General features: G+C 41.0%; 1 protein-coding gene across 2 annotated transcripts in view; it reads right to left on the bottom strand.

Moving 5' to 3' along the window:
- Positions 1 to 26833, bottom strand: part of PARD3B (par-3 family cell polarity regulator beta) — a 1037929-nt gene that overhangs the window by 51538 nt on the left and 959558 nt on the right. For both annotated transcript variants that reach the window (XM_059928520.1, XM_059928522.1), the window contains exon 22: positions 22117 to 22196. In XM_059928520.1, coding sequence (XP_059784503.1) covers positions 22117 to 22196 — 80 coding nt within the window. The remainder of the gene's footprint in view (positions 1 to 22116; positions 22197 to 26833) is intronic.

Raw genomic sequence — 26833 nt, 5'->3', positions numbered from 1 at the left:
TGGAGCTGGAGGAATCAGGCTCCCGGACTTCAGACTATACTACAAAGCTACAGTAGTCAAGACAGTATGGTACTGGCACAAAAACAGAAATATAGATCAATGGAACAGGATAGAAAGCCCAGAGATAAACCCACTCACATATGGTCACCTTATCTTTGATAAAGGGTCAAGACTATACAATGGAGAAAAGACAGCCTCTTCAATAAGTGGTGCTGGGAAAACTGGACAGCTCCATGTAAAACAATGAAATTAGAACACTCCTTAACACCATACACAAAAATAAACTCAAAATGGATTGAAGACCTAAATGTAAGGCCAGACACTATCAAACTCTTAGAGGAAAACATAGGCAGAACACTCTATGACATAAATCACAGCAAGATCCTTTTTGACCCACCTCCTAGAGAAATGGAAATAAAAACAAAAATAAACAAATGGGACCTAATGAAACTTAAAAGCTTTTACACAGCAAAGGAAACCATAAACAAGACGAAAGGACAACCCTCAGAATGGGAGAAAACATTTGCAAATGAAGCAACTGACAAAGGATTAATCTCCAAAATTTACAAGCAGCTCATGCAGCTCAATATCAAAAAAACAAACAACCCAATCCAAAAATGGGCAGAAGACCTAAACAGACATTTCTCCAAAGAAGATATACAGATTGCCAACAAACACATGAAAGAATGCTCAACATCACTAATCATTAGAGAAATGCAAAGCAAAACTACAATGAGGTATCACCTCACACCAGTCAGAATGGCCATCATCAAAAAATCTACAAACAATAAATGCTGGAGAGGGTGTGGAGAAAAGGGAACCCTCTTGCACTGTTGGTGGGAATGTAAATTGATACAGCCACTATGGAGAACAGCATGGAGGTTCCTTAAAAAACTAAAAATAACACTACCATACGACACAGCAATCCCACTACTGGGCATATACCCTGAGAATACCATAATTCAAAAAGAGTCATGTACCACAATGTTCACTGCAGCTCTATTTACAATAGCCTGGACATGGAAGCAAGCTAAGTGTCCATCATCGGATGAATGGATAAAGAAGATGTGGCACATATATATAATGGAATATTACTCAGCCATAAAAAGAAACGAAATTGAGTTATTTGTAGTGAGGTGGATGGACCTAGAGTCTGTCATACAGAGTGAAGTAAGTCAGAAAGAGAAAAACAAATACCCTATGCTAACACATATATATGGAATCTAAGAAAAAAAAAGGTTATGAAGAACCTAGGGGCAGGACAGGAATAAAGATGCAGACCTACTAGAGAATGGACTTGAGGACATGGGGAGGGGGAAGGGTAAGCTGGGACAAAGTTAGAGAGGGCATGGACATATATACACTGCTAAATGTAAAACCGATAGCTAGTGGGAAGCAGCCACATAGCACAGGGAGATCAGCTCGGTGCTTTATGACCACCTAAAAGAGGTGGGATAGGGAGGGTGGGAGGGAAGGAGACGCAAGAGGGAAGAATGTGGGGATATATGTGTATGTGTAGCGGATTCACTTTGTTATAAAGCAGAAACTAACACACCACTGTAAAGCAATTATACTCCAATAAAGATGTTAAAAAAAAAAAAAAAGCACATGCCTTTCTTCTCTTCCTGGCATTCCCCACTGTTACAGCCTCACTTCAGGCCCTCAGCATTTCTTACAAGGATTATATCAACAGCTTCCCTTTGTCTTTCCTTATTTTAGTCTTGTCTCTCCAATTTACTCTCCTCGAAATTATCAAGGAGCTTTCTCTACAATGCAAATCTGATTCAACCGTTCCTTTGTTTAAAAGCCTTCAATGGCCTGAGGGCTTCTGGGTAGACTCAAACTTCTTCACCTGTTGTACAAGGTGCTTCATCACTGCATATCTTGCCACTTCCTTACTTCAAATTCAATGTATGCAAATAAAATTCTAGCACTTAATATACTCTATTGCAGTCTCTATTTATTGGTCTCTTTTCCACTCCCTACCCAAGCCACCAGAGACTAGACAGTAAAGCCCTGGAGACAAGGACTCTGTTTCACTGAAGAGCATTTCCTCACGCCTAGCTCAGTGCCAGCTACACAGCACTGCCCAACTAAAAGCTTACTGGATGAGTGAATGAACGGACCAATCAATGAAGTGTCAACTCTTTCTACCATCACGATCTCTTCCAAATGTAGAACACTAGATTAAGTATCCCTCAACGACTCAACTTCTCCAATTTCCTATGCTCATCTCAGCTGTCACGTTAACACAAATCATACATTGACTTTCTTCACTGGATTCTGTCTTGTCTCCATCTTTTCTTTGCTCAGCTTCAGCCAGATTCCCTACAACTTTCCTCCTACATATAAAGTACACTAAATCGAACTCTAATCTTCTTAAAGAGTTAATGTGCCTCCCTAAATGACTAATTTACTACTAGAGAGTGACTTAGGCACTTGGGAGAATCTGGCTCATTATTTAATAGCCAATAAGGCCAGCTGTTTCATTTCAAGAAATTAATGGTCTTTAAAACCTTTCCATATTGTACCAACTGCTCTTCTAGATGGAGAGCCAAGTGACTTTTATTAGTAAGGTTGATAAAATCCAAACCCTGTTAGTCCTGATCTAGCTTTCTTCATAATGCCAATAGAGTCTTCTGGGACATCTGGTTATTTCTGCTTTACTCTCCCTGTTGATTCTTTGAGAGATTTTCTTTGCCGGATTTTCTTTGGTTGCTCCCTCGGAGACCACAAAAGGTGGTCCGACAGCTGCACTCCCTGGCCTGATGGCTTGACCCCCCGCCTTCTTGACTTCTTCAGGAATGCCTTTCAGCATTAAGCCTAATTTGGCCGAGACAGTGAGCAGCTTGTTACTTTCAGGTTAGCTCATTCCATCTTTAGCCACCTGAAATTACTCATATGTAAAAAAAAAATTCACATTCAGAGCATGTTTTATGTAACCATCTTTCTCTTATTAATATCCTACCATTATGCAAGAAGGTCAAGGAAAGGCTACATTAGGCCACAAATCCATATTATGAGACAAAGATTCAGCAGCCCTTAAATTTTTAGTCCTTGATCAGTATTTTATTTGAGGACATTTGGCTTTTAAGAATGAATAAAATGCATTTGCCATCTACCAGCAGCTAATGCCTCTATTCTTTTTAAGTGTAAACTGTTGCCAGTGGCACATGAACAATTATATCACAATATCCTACCTACATTAAATGGATTATTTATCTAAATTATATACAGCAGGGGTTGCTATAGTTTAATGTTAATATTTTACTTTCTTTGGGTTTCCTGAGGTTTTATACAGCTATCATTTATAGCGGGATCGCCATAGTACTTTTTGTTCCAAAGAAGATTGCTGTCTGCTCATTCCCATGAGTGGCTTCCTCTCCCTTTCTACTTTCTGGGGCTGAGAACAGAATGTTATTTTTCAAAAGCTGGGAAGAGAGTAGAATGTGTAAATCCTTTTTAGGTAGCACTGATGAGCACACAAATGTGGCCCTTGGAAACTTAAGCAGGTCCTGTATTTCATGTTGCTGGTGGGTGTGATGGGAGGAGGGGAATGGGGACACACAGTCAAGAGTTCAATGCCATTCAACCTGCTTTCTGGGATTTATATGCTGGGAAGGTTTTGTTCTTTCTAAAAGCAGACAAAAAGGCAGGGTCCAAAACAGAGATATATGCACACATTATACGATGTGAGGTTGAAAGGTAGACCAAAATAAGTCTTTTTTTGCTTTGTTTTGTTTTTGCTAAAACTATTATATTCACTCTGATACTAAGGACACTTTTCAACACAGTAAGCTAGTATTTGGGTATTTTTTTCTCATAAATTTTACAAATGAAATATTCTCTCTGAAGGCATTATCTATCATTTCACTGAAAGAAAAATGCTAGCCACATGGGAACCATAATGTGAAGATTTTTTTTTAATGACCCTTTTAAGATGAGTTTAAATTCCTCTAGTTTAGTGGGTCCTAAACTTACTGAGTCACAGAACTCTCCCATTCACCCCTTCCCTCAGAAATACATACAGAATTTTATTCATAAAAAGCTTGACATGTAATCTTAGGGAGTCTGAAGGTCCCCTGAAGCCCATTAGTGGACAGTTTTGATATGCCAGACCAGGACGCCAGATTAAGAACCCCTCCTCTCACAGTTCCTCTGGGGTTAGCCAAATTGACACATATACTATCTCAATACAAGTCTCCTCCTACTAAAACGGCATCTTTTTCTCATAGAAATTAGAAGAGCAACTTCCAGTAATATCAATACTGCCTTTGAGGAGCACGCATAGAGTTCTTATCAAGCAGATCTGAGGACCACAGGAATGCATGTTCCAAGAGGTTCCTATACCTTGCTCACACTGCAGAGGGTCATGGCAGCTGGCAGAGGGTCAAGGAGAGGAGCGCATATTTTACAAGGGGAAGTGCACCTTAAGGAAGAAGCCCATTTGGGTGACCCCAACTCCTCCCAGGACACTGAAGACCTGGTGTTGTACCATGTTCCAAGGGTCCTGGTCAGAATGCTTCAGGACACACGTGGATCTTGATACAGGGCCTAACTGCAGTGAGAGCAGGATATAAAATGACTGTTAATGTGTGTCAATAAACTGCACAGGTATCTTCCACCGTGTTTGTACAAAGCCATTTAGCATGGGTGTCTAGACTGCCATGTACTTTTTATGATTATAACAACATCATAGTTGAAATTGCTTGAAACTACATTATGAAAGTACATTATTGCTTAAGATGACACATGTTCAAAACTTTCCTGCAGTAGAATACATGAAAAAATAGATCATAAAGAACTAGAAGAAAATATGGGCAAATATTTATCTGATCTGACGATGGGAGACAACTTTTTAAATATATCAATAAAAGCAAAGAATAAATCATAAACCAAAAGACTGAAGATTTCACTTATAAAATTATAAATTCCTATTTACTGTACATGTAATTTAAATTAAAATAAAGTTAACATATGACAAAGTGTTAATGTCCTTAATATATGAAGAGTTCTAGTAAATCAAGCAGAAAAAGACAAACCTAGGCAGAAATGATAGCAAACAGATAAGCTACCACAGACTAAAAAAAATCCATGCAAATTTCAACAAATATATGAGAAAAATTCAACTTCCCTAAGAGTAAAGGAATCACAAGTTAAAACAGCTTGTGATCATAATTATTACTTTTTAATCTATTAAATTGACACAGTTTAAAAAATATTTTGTATTCCATGTTGGTGAGGGTGTATGTTGATACAACCTTTTCAGAGATCAGTCTGGAAGTATATATCAAGAACTTTAAAAATACTCACTCTTTGACCTAGTAATTTACATGTTAGGAATTTATCCTGAAGCCTGCTTGACTTATGACATATACCTTTTGTTCTCAGGAAGATGAGCTTAAGCGTGTTAATTGAACTGGATGTGGTTGATCACTTTTGTAGGCTTCACGACACAACACTGGTATCTTAACATAAAGTCTAAGGCTAAGTAAGGTGAGACTGTGGAGCCTACAGGTGCAACATGACCAGAGATATATGATTAGTCCCTGCATTTGGCCAAGGTCCTGTTATTCTTAATTGGAGCAAAGGTGGCGTGTTGAAATCCACGCAGAACTTGACCTGGTGTGTGTTTACAGCCATGAGCACAAGTAAAGTCACTGCAGACACTCCAAGTCCCATTTCATTAATGGGCATGCTTGATTTAGGCACCTTGCTACCAAATTTCCATTTTCCTGAGGCTTTCCATAATCCTGGGGGTATTCCCAGAGGTGCTGCTCTATTTTAGTGATGTTCTGAGCATGGGCTCGAAAGAAAATGAACTTGTCAAAGACTTTACGTCATTTTGATGAATTGCATATTTGAGTGAAGAGAAACCAGAAATACATTCTTCTGGGATTATGCTCTTGGGCTGCCCTGTCAATGCTATCGTTATTCACTGTGTTCCATACGAGACGTGACCAATTCGCAGAACACTTCCTCCAAAAATAAAATGAAGGCATCCAGGCAGTCTGGGGCTACTTAATAATTACATGTTTTTCTCTTATGAAAGGCAACCAGGACTGCTCCACTTGGACTCTGGGGCTGGACGCGGGTTGGAGCAGTGCTGCCCTGCCCTGCCCAGAGCTCCTCAGCACTGAGGACCCATTTCAGGACTTACTCCAAGGACTTGTGCTTAGAGGCTTGAGGCGTCCTCTTACCAGTGCCCTGGACCTGCAGAGGAGTTTTCTCCTTCAGCAGCAACCCTCAGCCAATGACACATAGGACTTGAACGATAAAGACTGCAGCATCCTGGCTCCTCATGCGGGACAAGGTGTGAGCGCATTTCGTGCTATTTCCAGAGGGCCCGGCATAGCTGATCCCTGCCCGCTGCCCGCAGCAGTACCCTGCTTATTAATGCGCTCGGTACCAGCTTTCTTCCCTTCGCTTCCTCACTCCCCTTCCAGGACTTCCCGGGGTTGCTTCCCAAATAAAATCACTTGCTCCAAAATCTTTGTCTCTGGGTCTGCTTTTGGGGGCAAACCCAGCATAAGACTCCAGAATGAGTGCATTTTTTTACTTTTGAGTTTGTACTAGAAAATTATGAGAACTTCTACTGTTCCTTGTTAACACTGTCATTGCTACTGCAACAATAGTATGAAGAACTCCCTCTATCTTTTTTTTCGGATCCACCAATTCTTTACATTTTGCCCCATTTACTTTGTCATTTATTCTCTTTTCTTCCATTAGGTTCCCTTCCCCTCTATCTCCCCTTTTTCTCTCCACAGGTATGCATACACATATATACATATTATTACACACATATACATATTATTATTTCCTGAACCATTTGAGAGTGAATTGGAGACTTGTGCCTTTTTACCCGTAAATGTTTCAGTCATATTTCTGAAGAACAAGGATATTCTATTTTATAAGCACAGCACGGTTATCAAAACGATTTCCACTGTTCCTTCTTCCCTTCATGATTATGCTTTATGGGGTCAGAGCTACGCTTAGTCACAGAATGCCAGATGGCATTAAGTCACCATTTCTTCCTACTTGAGAAAAATATCATTTCCAGAATGAAATTACACAGACAGTGATAGATAAGCCTCTGCTGTCTACAGAAGCAGTAAAGACAAGTCACAACCATGGATTGGAGCCCAGGCCCGTGCAATCTGTACTGTCCCCCTGCCTCTGTTTGCACTTTCTGAGTTTGAGACTCTGGTTCTTTACATCATCACCGCTGATATACCCTGGGGTCCTCTGTTCAGTGTAGATGGATACACATTAGTCTAACATCCTGGATGAGCCACTGTAGTTCCCATCCATGTTGAGCCATCTCTACTTTACATTTCAGGCTCTCCTTCTGGAAGCCTGAAAGGCACCTCAAATCCAGCACCTCCCAATTCATACTCATGATCTTCCCCCCAAACCTAGACCTCTCCCAGCATTTCCTCTCTGGGGGAAGGGTACCCTCACCCACCCCATTGTGTGTGGATTCACTCATGACACCTGGCTTTACTTCCCCTCCACACCTCCACGTGTAACCAACGCATCACCAGGCACCCACCATCTTCTCCCATCTCCACTAGCATCACTACCACAATCTCTTTCCTAAACTACAGCAATGACCTTTGGCCTGGTTTGCCTTCACTCCAGCCTCCCTTCAATCTACTCTCCACAGATTTGAAATACAAGTCTGACCATATCATTCTCCTGCTAAAACTCATAATGGTTTCTAATTAGTGTTTGAATAAATCTAAACATCCTTAACTTAACCACCCATGGTCTGACTTCTCTTGCTTTTCTCCCGCAGTCTCTGTTCCAGCCTGGTGGGTTTCCTTCAGTCTCTCTGTTCACCATGTTCTCTCCTACCCAAGGCCTCTGCACGTGTTTTTCATCTGTCTGGAATATTTCTTATTTCTCCTCTCTAAACTCCTTCAGATCATAGCTCAAAGCTCACTCCCTCCCTTGATTTGGTCCAATTTCTCATTATATTTTCTTGAATCACTTATCTCTCTTTTTTCATAATGGGCAGAGCTGCAATTTTTTATGATTTCTTTGTGACTGTACAATTACTATCTCCTCCACTGAATTAAAAGCTCCACGGTACAGGGGCTGTGTCCTACAGCACTTATATCTTCAAGGCCTACAGAGTGTATTGAACTTAGTAGGTAGCCAGTAAATAGTTGCTGAATGAAGGAATAAGGAAGGGTAGGTGACTTTCCTAGCTCATCTGTTTAGGCTAATACAGATGCACAGTTAGCTCTGAACAGTTCAGAACTGATCTGTGTTTTTTTAAAAAATCAGATATGAAAAGAGTCACCAGAAAAAGGACAAATTGAAGAATTCAAATTGTCGACAAGGTAGAAACATAAGTGACTTGTCTATAACCGACCCACAGAAGGCAGTCATCACATTATCTTGGCCACGTTACATGCAGCACATCAGGAAATTACTCATATAAAACATTGGCTAGAAGCTCTGTCTTATACATGGACCTGATTTTGAAGCTGGAAAAAAACTGTAAAAGGGTGTTGCACAGTCCAGACCATGTAGCATAAATTGTCAAAGCACCAACATATCAGTGGAAAGTGACCAAGCATAAACTCCAATCCCGGTTTTGTAGGACTGTTTCCAGGAGAAAAACTTCATCGTGGCAAACTCCTTCTCAAAATAGCTCAGCGAGCTTATTTTCTGTCTTAAACCTCTGCTGCAACAATTTCAACTCTTTCCAGTACCCTGCAAAACCTAGGCTGTCAGACACTCTCATTTCTGGAAATGGGTCTGCATTTGCCTCAGATACATGCAAGCAATTAGTGGGCAGAAACCTCATCTGAGCAGTCACTACCCTGTCTTCATTTTCAAGCAATGGTCAAGTTCAAAGGCTACTAATGATGCCCCAGAACATATTGTTAGTGGCGAGTAGCCACTGAGAATTGCCAGGTTCCTACCTATTTAACACGTGTTTCCATCTTCAGCTGTAAGCATCAGTTCTGCTGACTGTCAAGTGGTACAGCCTTCTATTGGGATAAGCCCCAATCACTTCAATCGAGGCTTAATTAAAGACTTGGAATATAAGGAAGAACACATACTGAATGCTACTCTTTTTGTACCAACCATTCCCACATTTGTACCACAAATGTTTGCCTTTGCTAGAAATAATGGAGCTGGACCAAGGTGTTTCCCAGCATTCTGACTGAGGTCATGGGGCCTGTGTCACATAAAATCCAGGGCACAGATGGGCTTCCATGGCACCTCCATGGCAATCAACTGCCAAAGCTCTCTTCTTCGGACTTGAAGCATCAGAGTCGATAGAAGCCATCCCTCCATGGTTATCTGGCATTTGCATCTCACCATGTCCCCTGAGGATCTGCTGGGACTCTACTGGGAAAGAAGCAACTATACTGTCCTGGCTATGAAAATTGCTGAAGTAGAACCAGCTAGTGTCTCTTTTTAAACACTAGCATGACAAAGAGACAGTCTTTAAAAAAGAGCACGGTTTAAAAGATATTTCAGCTGGAAGGAGGTGGGTGTTTATATATGCTAAAGGGGAACTCTGCGGTTCATGGATGCTGTTTGTAGTCATTTTGAAGCCTATTAGGGGTTGGTTCATTTTCATGTCCCACAGTTATATACTGTGGTGATTTAGGGTGGGGTCAGCACAGTGAGGGCGGCCTTAGTAGAGGATGATCACTGAAGGCTTCTCTCCTGCCTGTTTACAGCCAGCCTAGCACAAGACAACTTGATTCATGGAGATCCTATAGGTTTCAGAGGTAGAAAGAGCTGCACTGCCTCCAAAATCTGCTACATATTCTGTGTGCAACTCTGGCCATACCACTTTGCATCTCTGAGCCTCAGTTTCTTCATCCATAAAATAGGTATAATACTATTTATTTCAGGATTGTTACAAGAAATAAATGAACTCAAACATTTAAAGTGCCCACTAGAATTCTTGAAGCATAATGAATACTTAAGAAATATTGGTTCCACCCCATGCCCCGTCACAAGTGTTTCTGTGGAAGGGCAGTGCAGAGTGCAATCTGGGGGCTGGGGACCTGGTCCACACACTTGGGGTTTGTAGCCGTTGTGCACGCATAACCCTAAGCTGAGCTGTTTACATCCTTATTTACGTTCCCAATAGGAACAGAATTATTGTTGTAAGGAAAATGTGGCCATCTTGTTTTTACTTAGGGAAAACTTATCACAGTGATATAAGAATGAAAATGATATGCTTCGAAAGTATTTTTCTTTTTTTCTCATAAATTCCCTACTATTTGTCTCATTGTATTATTTTTTTGTCTCATTGTATTTTATTATGATTTTTTTTTTTTACCCCTGAAGGGTTCAACATTTTTCATTTTTTAGAGCCCTAAAAGACAATGAACATGGGTGAATTTTTTATGTGACCTTAGATATCTTCCTTCCCATGAACTCATGTTACTCATGAAAAAAGCTGAGGTATTCCAACCTCTCCCTAACTTGTCCGTGTTAGTGGTGTGGTAAAGCAAAGTAAAAAAGACCTTGGAAACCAGACAGAACTGAGTGTGAATTCTGATTCCATTCTGATTCTGCCACTTCAGGATGGATTTTTTTAATTTAAAAAAATGAGCATCTTAATGACTACTACCCAGTTGGATGGCGAGGATAAAATGAGACCATGCATGTAAAATACACAGCACATGGTAGGCACTCGGTATATTTTATGACACTCCCCTTACTTCCTTTGCCTTAATTGCTCTTAGTTTGATTTTCTTTTCAAATACAATTGGCTAGTTTAGGAATAAACATGACATCTTGGAAACAATTTAGGTGCAGAATTTGGTACATAAAAATGAAAACTAAATGCATGTGTTCATGCATTTGGGAGGCACTTTTTTTTTAAACATCTTTATTGGAGTATAACTGCTTTACAATGGTGTGTTAGTTTCTGCTGTATAACAAAGTGAATCAGCTATACATAAACATATATCCCCATATCCCCTCCCTCTTGCGTTTCCCTCCCACTCTCCCTATCCCACCCCTCTAGGTGGACACAAATCACAGAGCTGATCTCCCTGTGCTATGTGGCTGCTTCCCACTAGCTATCTATTTTACATTTGGTGGTGTATATATGTCCATGCCACTCTCTCACTTTGTCCCAGCTTACCCTTCCCCTTCCCTGTGTCCTCAAGTCCATTCTCTACATCTGCATCTTTATTCCTGTCCTGCCCCTAGGTTCTTCAGAACCTTTTTTTTTTTTTTTAAGATTCCATATATATGTGTTACCATACGGTATTTGTTTTTCTCTTTCTGACTTACTTCACTCTGTATGACAGACTCTAGGTCCATCCACCTTACTACAAATAACTCAATTTCGTTTCTTTTTATGGCTGAGTAATATTCTATTGTATATATGTGCCACATCTTCTTTATCCATTCATCTGTTGATGGACACTTAGGTTGCTTCCATGTCCTGGCTATTGTAAATAGAGCTGCAGTGAACATTGTGGTACATGACTCTTTCTGAATTATGGTTTTCTCAGGGTATATGCCCAGTAGTGGGATTGCTGGGTCGTATGGTAGTTCTATTTTTAGCTTTCTAAGGAACCTCCATACTGTTCTCCAAAGTGGCTGTATCAATTTATATTCCCCCCAACAGTGCAGGAGGGTTCCCTTTTCTCCACACCCTCTCCAGCATTTATTGTTTGTGGATTTTTTGATGATGGCCATTCTGACTGGTGTGAGGTGATACCTCATTGTAGTTTTGCTTTGCATTTCTCTAATGATTAGTGATGTTGAGCATTCTTTCATGTGTTTGTTGGCAATCTGTATATCTTCTTTGGAGAAATGTCTATTTAGGTCTTCTGCCCATTTTTGGATTGGGTTGTTTGTTTTTTTGATATTGAGCTACATGAGCTGCTTGTATATTTTGGAGATTAATCCCTTGTCAGTTGCTTCGTTTGCAAATATTTTCTCCCATTCTGAGGGTTGTCTTTTTGTCTTGTTTGTAGTTTCCTTTGCTTTGCAAAAGCTTTTAAGTTTCATTAGGTCCCATTTGTTTATTTTTGTTTTTATTTCCATTTCTCTAGGAGGTGGGTCAAAAAGGATCTTGCTGTGATTTATGTCATAGAGTGTTCTGCCTATGTTTTCCTCTAAGAGTTTGATAGTGTCTGGCCTTACATTTAGGTCTTCAATCCATTTTGAGTTTATTTTTGTGTGTGGTGTTAGGGAGTGTTCTAATTTCATTCTTTTACATGTAGCTGTCCAGTTTTCCCAGCACCACTTATTGAAGAGGCTGTCCATTCTCCCTTGTATATTCTTGGGGAGGCACTCATGTTTTATCCAAGATCCCTGCATGTTTTGGTGATGTCATGTCACTTCAAATAATCATAAAGCACAGGCCTCACAAACACATACAGGCCAGATATTACAACGAATTAATATACTTGGTTTATTCAGAGTGTCTATGCCTGCAGTAGGTTGACGCCAGGACAAAACCTGTATACAGCAAACCCAAGAACTTGGGCCAAGAGACAGTAGCAAATGGCTGGAGAGATGTAGAAGATGGGGAGGCGGGTGCAGAGGGAGAGCAGTACATCATGCATAACAGCTCGGTGCAGTCAAGAAACTCACCACAGTAATTCCAGTGCGCGGAACTTTTGGAGGCAGATGGTAGAATGACCATACAATAAGCAAACATCAAGAATGACCAAAGAATATGAGAAATTAGAGATAAAGAAACACTCTAAGTAGCTTCCTATGCACAAAATAACCTTCTTTTCTTTCCTTTTCACTGGAGAATTGGGAAATAAATGCTAAAACTTTAAAAAATATGTGCAGGAGGGAAAACACGAATGTCAGCTTACCAATCTTAACATGTTTCAAGTTCAAAGTAATGCCAGATTTAGCACTCTATTTTAAATAGCAAGCACATCTTCTTCTTCCAAAAAGAGTGCTTAACAAATATGTAACAGTTTAGGAATTTCTATGGAAAATGAGGGAAAAGTAAAAATCTATGGAATTTAATACATGTGGTCCATCAAGATTCATTTAAAACATGCAAATAAAAACTACAGTGAGGTACCACCTCACACCAGTCAGAATGGCCATCATTAAAAAGTCTACAAATAACAAATACTGGAGAGGGTGTGGAGAAAAGGGAACCCTCCTACACTGTTGGTGGAAATGTAAGTTGGTGCAGCCACTATGGAAAACAGTGTGGAGGTTCCTTAAAAAACTAAAAATAGAATTACCATATAATCCAGCAATCCCACTCCTGGGCATATTTCCAGACAAAACTCTAATTCAAAAAGATACATGTACTCCTATGTTCATAACAGCACTGTTCACAATAGCCAAGACATGGAAGCAACCTAAATACCCATCGACAGATGAATGGATGAAGAAGATGTCATATGTATATACTATGAAATACTACTCAGCCATAAAAAAGAATGAAATAATGCCAGTTGCAGCAAAATGGATGCAACTAGAGATTGTTATATGAAGTGAAGTAAGTCAGAAAGAAAAAGACAAATACCGTATGATATCACTTATATGTGGAATATAAATGTGCCACAAATGAACCTATTTACAAAACAGAAACAGACTCACAGGCATAGAGAACAGACTTGTGGTTGCCAAGGGGGAGTGGTGGTGGGGGAGGGATGGACTGGGAACTCGGGGTTAGTAGATGCAAACTATTACATATAGAATGGATAAACAACAATGTCCTACTGTATAGCACAGGGAACTATATTCAGTACCCTGGGATAAACCATAATGGAAAAGAATATAAAAAAGAATGTATATATGTATATAACTGAGTTACTTTGCTGTATGGCAGAAATTAACCCAACATCGTAATTCAACCATACTTCAATAAAAAAAAGATTCATTTAAAACAATTCTGGGGACATCAGTACTGTAATGGGTCCAAACTTGATTTAAATCACTAACATTCTAACTAAACTCATAATGGAGGCCTTCGACTGAATAATTAATATCAAATATTCCAACTGGCATCAAGGATATATTGGCTATGAGGAAATGATATGAAATTTGATTAAAATGGACTTTTATCTGAGGAACTAAGTGACATAAAAATGATATGGCAGTAGCATTAACCCCCTGATCTCAGCTGTTTGGCATCTTAAGGCAGTATTACATGCTAGGGCTTTTTGCATTTTTCAGGAAGTTTGAGTTGACATCTTGAGAGACATCTTAATCTCACAAAGAATTAAATTGCTGCTAATTCATCATTTTGTCCTCTGCATTAAGAGTGAGGTGGTGTTAGAGGGGCCAGTCAAATAGGCAGCTTACTCAACAGGCCAGGGGTAGTAGAGACTAGATTTTCAGGGACAGAGGAGAAAGGATGAGAAATTTGAATCTGGTGGGTTAAAAGAGCTCCATTGATTTTCAAAAGCATTAAACTCTGTCACACGCAGATGTGGGAGATGCGCTAAAGACAAGTTCCTCAGCCCATCTTAGCTTGCCTGCAAAGTCAGAGCAGCAGTCATAGACAGGGATGCTGAGAGGTAGCTTTTCACCGCAAGAAAGGGCTGTTCCAATAAAGTTGTGCCACAAGGAAGGTGTTGGGGAGACCGGTCTTGATTTGTCGGATCTAGATGAAATGCGACAGGGCTCCGTCTAGAGACTTGCCGAGAGAAAGTACTAGCTGTAATGGCCTCAAACCCTGGATGAACATTTGACCAGCTGCCAGGGCTGTGGCGAGCAGTACATATATTTTCATGAAGCATCTTATTTGACAAACTGGCCTTGTGGCAGAGAGAAGTACTCGATTAGGCAGTGTGGAGACTCTGTCAACTTCTACAGATCCACATGGCCAAACCGCCACCCACACCGGACACACGCTCACACATATATACACCTGCTGACTGCTCAAGTTTTCACTGAACTCATTGAATCACGACCTCCGTTAGCTTCAGCAACGACCTAGACTGTGCCATTGGTGGAGATCTCTGCAGAACTCGAATGTCACTGCCATCTGCTTAGCAAGGGCTAGAACACAAGGCAAGGTTGGCAAAGGAAAATTCAATAGCTGCGAGCAGAGCAGAAGCTAACTGGAGATGAGAACGAGAAATCAGAGAGGGGGAGTGTCCTTAAGCAGTGAGGTAAATGACTCTGCGGGTAATGTAACCTAGTGGGTGCTGTGCGTGTTGCGGGCTTCAAAGTTAGCCGTGCACTTGTGACTGGAGTCTTCCTGGGGCTGGGCAATGGCATAGGCAGAAGAGAAACACGAAACCCACAAAGTGAACTAACTGAAACATTAAAGCGGAAGTATGCTCTTACAGCGTGTTCTTCTGATCTGGACACGGTCCTACCCAGCACCAAAACACTGGGAACACACTTAGAAAGCGAGTTTATTTTGGGTTCCTAGGAAGCAAGCATAAGCTGTTAGCTCCTTCTAGAGTTGCTCTTTCTACCCAAAATCAGTTCTAGTATGCTGCTTCTCATTACACAGCCAACCTCTAGCTGCTTGAGCTGTTCAGAGAGATGTTTCTTCCCTGTCAAGTAACTCATGGAATACGGGTGAGAGCGCCATCAGGACTAAAAGCCAAATCTGGCCTGAGCAGGTCTTTGTCCCGCATCAGTCTCGGGAAAGCGAGTCTCTCTCCTCGGGAGTGCTAATGCAGATTTCCCCCAGAAAATTTATCGCCATCCTTTTTCTTCTGGGTAGATATTAATCGTAATCTCAAAGAACCAAAGTACCAATTTGCAGATACTGCTTTTTCAGCTCTCAGGAGTGTTCTAACAAAACAGGATTCCCTTCTTGGTAGGCAAAGTCTATTGCTTAATGTTCATCTAGCAATTACGCATTAAACCGTACATATTTCAAGGGAAGGACCCCAGGGAATGGGAAAAGAATTGATTTTATGACAGCATGGCAGAAACAGTTGAAAGGCATTACCAAGCCTGTCTGTTAGTAATGTTCTGTGTTGTATACAAAGATGAATAAAATACGGTCCCTGTCCTCGAAGGCACTTACACTTTAGTGAGAATAATAAACAGGTGAGCAAATAAGACGAGGGCATGGGATAATCGCAGAATGTGGATGTGACTCTGAGCTGGATGACCTGAGCCCCAGAAATTAATTGTACAAACTTGCAGCCAGACTGCCTGGGTTCAAATCCCAACTCTGCCACTTCCAGCTGTTGAACTTGGGCAATTTCACTTAATCTCTCTCTGCCTGTGTCCTTGCCTATGAAATGAGGATAATAATAGGGTTGGTATTGAGTCATAGGATTGTTGTGAGCATTAAGTCAGTCAGTGGATACAAAGCATTTAGAAGAGTGCCTGGTACATGGTAAGTGCTCAACAGGAGTTAACTATTTGGAAGTCTGGACTTCTACTGATTCCAGGGAAAAGGGACATTCTCATGGGAAAATCAATACTCTTCCCGGAAAATAGTGCCCTAAAATAAATGGTCAAAAAATCTTGGGGAGGAATTCTTTCCTACAACTTACTTATATAAAAACAAATCTATTCTCATCTTTGTACCCATATATTAAAAACTTACTGTATACATGGTCCTATGTTAGGTCCTGTTGATAGGTGTAAAAAACGATGGATATAAAACAATATCCTTTCTTCCAAGGGATTTATAATCCAATAGTGGTGGAAAGTGGCAGCAAAGAATCAATATCTAATTCAAGGTGTTTTCAATGGCACTGGTAAAGTGCTAAATCTATGTTATGGAAGTTGAAAGAAGGAAGAGCTAAAGAAAGATGGCAGAGGGCTTGGCTTGTGGCATGGGGGCTTTGAGGTCTCTTGGAGGTAGAAGGATGGCTATGTTAAGCAGCAGCTGTAACTGGAGTCACAATAAGAGTGAGATAGGAAGGTTCATTTTGGATTCATCATCGCAGTGATGAGAACTGAACCTGTAAGAATAGAGGAGGCAGCTCAGAGAGAATCCACAAAAAGAAAAGGGCTGGAAAGAATAGAGACATGTGTGTGTATAACTGAGTCGCTTTGCTATGCACCTGAAACTGACACAACATTGTACATCAACTCTACTCCAGTATAAAATAAAAATTAGGGAAAAAAAAAGAAAGAAAAGGGCTGGAAAGAATAGATACATGTATATGTATAACTGAATCACTTTGCTGTGCACCTGAAACTAACACAACATTGTACATCAACTCTACTCCAGTATAAAATAAAAATTAAGAAAAAGAAAGAAAGAAAGAAAGAAAAGGGCTGGAAGCAGAGTCCGCTGGAAGCATCAGTGACATGTTCAGAAGCCTGGGGCAAGAGGCGAGAGTTCAGTGGGGTGGTGTGGAAATAGAGACACTTTTTCCCAAAGCAGGAAAATGGGAATTGGAGGAGGAAGGAGGGTTGAGGGAAGATCTTTGTTTTCTCTGATGGACTGAAGTCAAGCCCAGGGGGTAGTCCTGCCACCTGAGCCCTGCTGCTGAGCTATGAGTCACTACAGCTGCAGGCTCAGTCAGCGCTGTCCTGTCCGGAGACAACGGGAGCATTTTCGCGATATCTCAGGACTTCCCCGCACTGGTCCAGAGAGTGCGGCTCCCTCACCGTATCTGTCCTCAGAGCAAGAACATCAGGTCCAGCCTTGCTGGTTCACTCACACTGGGTGGGTCTCCACCACCGGGGAGACACTGGGCCTGCATCTAAGTCTTGTTGGCCAGGGGCGGTAGCCTCTTGCCTAGACCCGAGTTAGCTCCTATATCCCTGATGTGAGCTCCCTATTTATAAGAATTGCCGTCTCCCAGCATGTCCACAGCACAGCTTGTCATTCAGATCATTTCAGTTTGCTGTGCCCTCTTCCTTGATCATCCGGACTGCTGGTCCTTCCCTAAGAGCTGGCTAATCCTGCAGCCTCAGTTATGCCCCCAGCATATCTCCATGAGCTGTTGGCACTCCCCTTCTCCACGCTGAGGAATTCCCAGTCAACTGTGCAGCTGAGCCTATGCATTCACAGTAGTAGGCAGGGGGAGGAAAGCAATTGCCACGGGCTTAAAGATGCAACTGAGAGAGGGGTAGTTGACTATGTAGGGTCCCCAAGAAGCCAGTGAGAATGAGCTCTGCTGTATAGGTTTGACTCATAAAAGAAAGGAACATGTCATCCCCAGAGAGAAAATTTAAAAAAACTAACAATATAAAAGAATCCTTAAAATATGTCAGGCAGGTTCTTCACCAAGGGTTTTGCTTGTATCATTCATATTTAATACTCATACAGGCGCTGTACAGAGTCCCTGATATAATCCCCAATTTGCAGATTAAAGAACTGAGCCTGGACCAGTTGGATCCTTGCCCAAGGTCACCCAGGTGAGAAGTGATGGATGGGGCTGTAATTATGGCCTGACTCCAAGTCCATGCCTTCATGTCTCCCCTTGGGAAGTGTGTGTTAGTGAAGACAGAGCAAGTCCGAATTGTAGAGAGAAGTTGAGGAACTAAGGTTGAATGTCTCAAGGCTGTAAAGGAAAGGAAGTGAGATCATCTCTAGCGATTGGGCTTGGGGGGGCTTAGTCATCTTTGCAGAACTTAACGGGAGCAGAAAAGGTTTGGAATGGCCACTGTGGGGATAGTCAAGGGAGTTTACGGCACAACTAAAAGGAATTCTGGACAGCAGCAGGGGCCCAGCTGGGGTTGGATAATGTGAATTTTGTAGTGGAACCAGTGAATGCTTTTATGAGTTTCTCCAGCAACCTTTCAGCACTCACGCATGTAGGACCACAGAAGAGATGTAGAGCCTTTCTGCTCCCTCCTCGGGACTCAACACTTGATTACAAGCCCGGAAGAGCAACATCATGTGCTGATGCACTGAGCCACCTGCAGAGAAGGGATAATGGTATCCCATGGGGCCAGGGATGGGCCAGGTGGGAATGATGGAGGCTTCAGATGGGAGAGGAGAGAGTTCGCTGCTGAACGGACGGACCAGGAGGAGGCCTGTAAAATCAGAATGGGGCCTGCGAGAATTGAAAGAGGCTGGGAGGCTGAAGTGAAAAAGAAGCTGTTTGCAAAAATACGCACGTTGTTGTTCACACATTAGAGCAGCCCGGGAAACAGCCACTTCCCTGCTCACCCAGGGCGAGTAATAATTTGTGTCAGGCACGAATAAGGGGATGCTGACTTTCTCTGTTTACTACCAAAGAGACGTGGGGGCTGGACAGGATGCTAAAACACTGGCCCTGGGAAAAGCCTGGCGCTCGCTAACGAGGCTGTAGTACAACCTTGCTCCGCTTTCCAAAACAGCACCCTCAGGAGAAAAGAAATAAAGTCATTTTTCTTCAGAGGCAGAAGATTTAAAATTGCTTAACGATAACACTTAACATCGCTTAGCCCTTAGCCTTAGGCAACCTCATAACTAGCAAGTGCTGGGAATTATCTTTTTCCTGAGCTGGCTAGGGTTCTGGCTTTATTTTGTCAGGTGTCATTCAGCCCGGCAGCAGGCTGCACGGCCTACTTTAAAATGACGACAGAGTTCCATGAAAGCAGAGCAGGGTGTCCCTTGACCGGGGGTCCTCCCCAGCTCCAGGCACTGGGGGGCATTTTCTCTCTGGGTTGATGGCTCCAAATTTGGCACATAAATCAACACTGTTGAGTTTATCTTAAAACTCCTGTGATGTTCTCCACAAACAGCAGAGGAACCAAATCAGTCAGTAGCATAGTAAGCCCCCTATAAGGTTGGCCACTGACTTCCTGTAGATAGAATTATTCCTATTTTTAATTAAAAATTTAACTCCATAAATATTTTAAAGCTCCCCACCTCTGTGACTAAGAGGGGATCTGGTGCCTACAGAGATGTGTTCGCCTCACTCCCCTGACAAAAGGAGCAGTGGAGTTGGGGTGATTCAATTAAGTGGACAGTAAAATCTCTAGGGGCGGGAGAAGACTAGGAAACCAGGGTAAATGTCACCGGCACACAGAAGCCAGTAGCTTGTCCCCTGCCTCGGCATTCTGCATCCTGTTGGGTAAATATGGGCCCCCCCCCCTCGATGGATTAGAGCATGTTGGTGGGGATGCTTTGCATATCTCCCTTAGATAATTGAGATGGAAACGCAAGTTCGAGCCCCTGCATTAGAAAACCAGTGCCAGGGACCTCTCATGCCTTCGTCTGAGCCTTATTTATTCTCCATCATGACTCCTTCTTGCCAGGTAGCTAAAAAGGTGTGTTAGCACGTGAAGCTCATCACGTCTACCATCGTGTTGCGTGTGTGAATGCACTGTTCGTCAAAGCTGTTTTCAGTCTAGGATGCTTCGCTTTTGGCTACAGTTATACTCTCGGGGCTGGCAGGATTTTGCCAATTCATATATTGCGATGATAGCTCCAGAGCCACAAACAGCATCAACGTATTGCCTCTGTCAAAACACTCCCTCCACAGTGTTTAATCCTAAAATAGATGTGTTTAGAGTCAGCCATGGCTGAGCATTTCAGGGCTGATTAATTAAAATAAATAGGAGTTGGAAATTCAGAGGACTTTATGTTAATCATTACCAATCTAAGCATTGGTTGCACTCTCACAAAAAGTTGTTTTTCTGCCTCCTGTCCTAGATGGTGGGTCCTTGTCTAGGTGTCTAGAGCCACGGCATCCCCAGCCTCCAGATTCTCAGGGCCTGATGCATAGTAGATGATCAGTAGATACTTGGGGAAGGAATGAATGAGTGAAATCTGTTGAATTTCTGTACTTATAAATGCTATTTCTGTGCTTTTGATTTGTACCCAAAAAAAAAAAAAAAAAATCCATTTCCGCAGTCTGAGTACAAGTTGGCCAGGAAGACATTAAACTGTTTCCAGTTTTCCTTTTTCTTCCTATCCTAAGAATACAGTACTTTCCATCTGCCTTAACCACAATTTCCATGCACTTCAATACTGAAAGCCAGAAATTTTATATTTAAAATGAATTTTGGAGACTACTTCTATTTTTTTAAATGAAAACAAAATACTAAGCCAGGGAAAAAATAAGGAGAGGAAAGAAATCAAGGATGAGAAAAATAACTATGAGACAACATATAAAAAGGGAAAACGGAGATAAAATATAGTTGTACAGGAGCTTTTAAAATATTGTATTTTGGGTATCCTGCCCAATCAGTGTTCAAAATTGGCTCTCTGCTAGATTTGAGATTTCATTACTTTTGAAAATCAACATACTATTTATAAGGGCAAATGGTCACTTGGGCTATGCCTGTTGTGATATTCGGGCTGTTATTTTTGTCATTTCACACGCAGAAATATAGCCAACATGCAACTCAAAACGGTAACCCAGCTCTGAGTTAGCACTTTAACAATTCAGTATGATGATAGAAAAGCTCTATTTAGCGTCCTCCCCACCAGCCCCCTCTTTAAAAGCAGATATCCTGTAACATTTTCGTTTTCTGCCTGGCATTAACCTTTCTTTGTTTTTGTTTTTTGTTTTCAAACTCACAAATTCTCACACCCTCAACTCACTCAACTCCCATAGTCGCTGCACTGTATGTCATCTCGGAAGGGTTTCCTCTTTGTCATGTGCCATTGACTGCAGACTAAAATTATTCTTCACCTCACAGATAAGAGCACAAACCTTTGAGAATCGTATCTCATTTTCAGGGGTGTCTAGTTACAGCATAAGTGGATCCTGTTCGTCCAGAATCACCAAGCGAACTTTCCCAGGAAGCTGTCTTTTCCCCACACTGTGTCGGTGCCCCTCAGCAATATTTGCTTATTGCCCAAAGAACACGGTCAGGTTCTAAATCAAGCAAAGAACCTCTTTCCCGGTTCCTATTTCTCTCCTGCTTTTTAACACCCACATGAAGCTCCAGGGTTAAGGCTGGCATGCCCTTCCTTGTGGGTAATTCCTAGGACAGAGGATTTACTATTTTATTGTCTCTGAGCTGGGTGCAGGCTGTTCAATACCATGTTTATAGCAATGGCTTAGGATTTCCATTCAGAATCTAATATTCTCGCTGACATGTTCAATTGCAATGATATACTATTTTCTTCCCTTAAAAAATAACCCACAAGTGTTTCAATTATTAGCACAGTTGTGAAGATGGCACGAGGGTTGTGGCAGATGCAGTAAGGCAAAATTATAACATATTCCCCATTTCAGAGCCAGATTTCTATTCCATGTGTATTTTCTAAAGACTTTATGTGCGGGTGGGATGGTGATGGGAGACCCCTCAGTGATCTACCTGGGTAAGGAGGCGTACTGTCTCTCCATCCCCTCAAAGCGGAGGTTGTGTGCATTCCCATCTGGACCCTTTCCAGACACCTGTGGAGAGAAAAGTAATTAGAGATGAAGATCCATTATGCACCCTGGTTACTGACAATGCATCTCAAAATTGTAATCACTGCACAAATGCTGCTGCTGCCTGCCAAAAATTAACCACGGAAAAGCAGGCAAGAACTCAGCATCGTTATAGGAATTGATGATCGAGTCACAAACATGGCATTTAACGACAAAGTCACTTCTTTCAAAAAAAGGGTCATTGTCAAACTGATTCCTTCCTGTCACCATGCCAGGGATATTCTGTAGATTGTTAAGACTGCTTTTTTTTTTCTTTCAAAATAGGCTTTAGTTTGCAGAACAGCTTTAGACTGGCAGGAAAATTGAGAAGATAGTACAGAGAGTTCCCATATAGCCTGCACCCAGTTTCCCTATAACTAACATCTCATATTCCTATGGTATATTTCTTACAATTAATAAATCAATATTAATACAGTATTGTTAACTCAAGTTCATAGTTTATTCCGATTTTACCTAATTTTTTTTCTGTTCAGGATCCCATTCAGGACACCATATAACATTTAGTCATCATGTCTCCTTAGGCTCCTCTTGGCTGCGATAAGAGTGTATACTTTCCACGAAACCTTTCTTTACTACCTGGGATCGGTGGCCATCAGCTACCTCTTCCACGGCTTCTATGAAGCCCTCTCTGATCACCTGAACCTCACTGAGCCCGCTCCCTTATAAACAAACACAGAGAAGTGACAAACTATTTTAAATCTAGTGTTGGTCTTTATTGGTTTTTGTTCCTTCCTATGTACTTCCTGTGTTCACCTCTCTTCAGGTCTCTTCCACCAGCCTCTGAGATTCTGATGGGCACTGAGTGACTGGCCCCAGTAGGTTCTCAATAAAGTGTGTGAGTGCCATGAATCTAAAGACGTTACATATAGTCTTTCTGTATCTATCATACCAACTAAAAACACATATGGGATGAACATGGTATTTGAAGGTACTTGGTGACTCATCAATTCCTCACCTGTTCCCGTCAACACATGTGGTTTGTGGCCACCTGTGTCCTCACTCTTGTGCTAGGGTAGCTCTCATATAATGGGCATGGAAGGGGTAAACAGAAAACCTGGACTCTTATAATGGGGGGGGGGGAAGGGGGAGTTTGCTAATAAGCACAGGAAGTAACAATGTCAAGGTTGTAGAGGAAATTTTTCTGGGTAGTACTCAAGCTGGAATTTATTTCCCTCCTATGAAAAGTTCCAGCTCTCTATGCAACCACCATCCCAGCTTGGATGGTGTGTGTAGGGAGGGTTTGTCAGGGAAGGTGTTGCAAAACAAGAATATACGCATGTTTAGAGTTAAGAAAGACTATTCTTGGTGTCAAATTATTACAGGAGGCCCTTAGGAGTGTGCCCTGTTAAACCTCTTTATATTTCACCAATACCTGGAACAGGAGCACCTGTAGTTATCTGAGAGGTTGACAGCCCAATAGCTACCTAGGTAGGATGAAGGTTGCACTTACAGACTTAGAAGCAACTACAGAGAGACAGAATTCTCTGCATAAGGATAAAGCCCTGATTTAAACTGCTGACCTTTTTAACAAAAACTAGGGGCAAGGATGGTGTCAGACAGTTAGGGGATAAATAAATGGCACAGAAAAAGAAGCGATGGATAGAAGTATTGTCCCCAGTCACTCCTATCTAAGGTTTGTTTTGTTTTTGACCTATTTTTTTATGGAGGGAGAATTAATGTAAATACCAGAAATATGTTGAAGATTACTAATTGTGGTTGTTATAAAAACATCATGCTTCATTGCCGTACATATAGAAGAATAAGGAATGAGGTGGGTCTTTTAGGAGACTGGGTAAAATAAAAATTAAAAAAAAAAAAAGAAAAACATCATATTTATGTATCCTTAGTATGGCTTTAGACATTTACAACTAATTTTTTTCACGTGGCCACAAAACTCCAAGTTAATACTTTCAGGGCCATTATCTGAACGCTTAATGATGGCAGTCAACATTCTGGTATCTCAGGAGGCAGCGTCCATGTGCTGTGGTTCTTCTGGCAAGCTGCTGGCATGCTAGAGTCTGTGAAAAGTAGGATGATCCTTATCCTAAAGCAGCTTTTAGTCTTGTTGGGAAAACAAGGATCAGAAATGAAATAATTAAAGAGTGATGTAGGACAACGCATGAACCAATGTCATTCAGGATGTTACTAGCAGAAGCACAGATGAAGGTGTTTGGAAAAACTTCATGGAAGTAGAAAAGCAAAGGCCAGGTTTCAAAAGATGGATGGCATGCTTATACATCAAAAATTATTGTGTTCTTGAAAACAGTATGGAGGTTTCTCAAAAAAACTAAAAATAGGGTTACCGTATGATCCAGCAATCTCACTCCTGGGCATACATCTGGAAAAGATGAAAGCTCTAATTCAAAAAGATACAGGCACCACAGTGTTCACTGCAGCACTATTTACAATAGCCAAGACATGGAAGCAACCTAAATGTCCATTAACAGATGAGTGGATAAAGAAGATGTGTGTGTGTGTGTGTGTGTGTGTGTGTGTGTGTGTGTGTGTGTGTACATATATATATATATACATATATATATATGTATATATATGGTGGAATATTACTCAGCCATAGAAAAGAATGAAATATTGCCATTTGCAGCAACATGGAAGGACCTGGAGATTATCATACTAAGTGAAGTAATTCAGACAGAGCAAGACAAATATCATATAGTATTGCTTATATGTGGAGTCTAAAAAAATGATACAAATGAACTTATTTACAAAACAGAAACAGACCCACAGACATAGAAAACAAGTTTATGGTTACCAAAGGGGAAGGAGGGGAGGGATAAATTGGGAATATGAGAGTAAAATTGATAAACAACAAGGATTTGCTGTATAGCACAGATTCAATATCTTGTAATACACTACAATGGAAAAGAATCAAAAAAAGAACATAGGTATACACATATATATGTATAACCGAATCATGCTGTACACCTGAAACTAACACAATATTGTAAATCAACTCTACTTCAATTAAAAAATTATTCCATTCTTCACCAATTGTATATGTATTTGTGTGTTTCCCTATTAGTACCACAGCATCTTTAATACAATCATTCAATGAGTAATTACTGAACACCTTCTGTATTCTAATGCCACGCTAGGTACCACTTTCAAAGCAATGAACAGAGGCTTGATTTCTTCATTGCTTTAAATATAAAAGAGACAGGCCTGCAAACAATTACAGTACAATGAGATCACCGCTGGAGTGTCAGTCTGAAGGAGGCAGTGGGGGTCTGAAGGAACAGATAGCAGAGTCCACCTGGGAGAGTTGAAGACAGCTTCATGTGGGTGTTGACGCTTCATCTAAAACTTGAATATGAATGAGGAGGAGTTTGTTAGGAGGAGGAGGGGGTAGGAGTAGCAGGAGAAGGCATTCTCAGGAGACAGAACACAAGTGAAACAACATGGAGGCATAAAAGGAGCACTGTGTTCCCAGGGAATGTCAAAATTTTGGTAAAAGAAGAAACAGACGCTCTAAGGAAAAGGATATTAGTAACAGTAGCAACAATATCACTGGTGCTACTATTGTGGTTACAACAATATCATTGCCACTAGTGCAAATTTTTAAATAGATTTTATTTTTTAGAGAAGTTTTAGGTTTGTAGCAAAATTGAGAGGAAAGTACAGAGAGTTCCCATATATATCATGGATCATGCTTTTGGTGTGATATCTAAAAAGTCATCACCAAACTTAAGGTCATTTGGATTTTTTCCAATGTTATCTTCTAGGAGTTTTACAGTTTTGCATCTTACATTTAGGTCTGTGATAATTTTTGTGAAGACTATAAGGTCTGTGTCTAGATTTTTTTCTTTTTTCTTTCTTTTTTTTTTTTTTTTTGCATGTGGATGTTCAGTTGTTCCAGCACCATTTGTTGAAAAGACTATTTTTGCTCTATTATATTGCTTTTGCAACTTTGTCAAAGATCCGTTGACTGTGTTTCTGTGGGTCTATTTCTGGGCTCTCTATTCTGTTCCACTGATCTATTTGTTGATTTTTTTTCACCAATACCATACTGTCTTGATTACTGTAGCTTTATAGTAAGTCTTGAAGTTGGGTAGTGTCTGTCCTCCAACTTTGTTCTTCTCATTCAACATTGTGTTGGTTATTCTGGGACTTTTGCCTCTCCACATAAACTTTAGATTCAGTTTGTAACTTGCTGGGATTTTGATTGGGAGTACATTGAATATACAGATCAAGCTGGGAAGAACTGACATATAGACAATATTGAGTCTACCCAAGAACATGGACTATCCAACATGGACTCTCCCTCCATTTTTTAGTACTTCTTTGATTACTACAAGTTAACACTTATTTGGCCCTTATTGAGTGCCAAGCATAAGGCTAAATGTTTTATTTGCATTAGCCCATTCATTCCTCCCAAATATCGCCAATGGTTGCCCAATTTTGCACATGAGAAAACTGAGCAGTTGCCTAAGGTCATACAGCTAGGACACGGCATATCTGAGACAAGGTTCAGGTCTGTCTGATCCCAGAGTCCAAGCTCTGGAGAAACTGCCATAGACTGGATCTTGGAGGAGCTCATGCCAAGGAACTTGATTTTACCATTAGTTGATGGTGAACCCACTGAG

This window comes from Balaenoptera ricei, chromosome 7 (genome assembly GCF_028023285.1).
Source record: "Balaenoptera ricei isolate mBalRic1 chromosome 7, mBalRic1.hap2, whole genome shotgun sequence".
Classification (NCBI taxonomy): Eukaryota; Metazoa; Chordata; class Mammalia; order Artiodactyla; family Balaenopteridae; genus Balaenoptera; species Balaenoptera ricei.
This window is presented reverse-complemented; position numbering and strand designations above follow the sequence as displayed.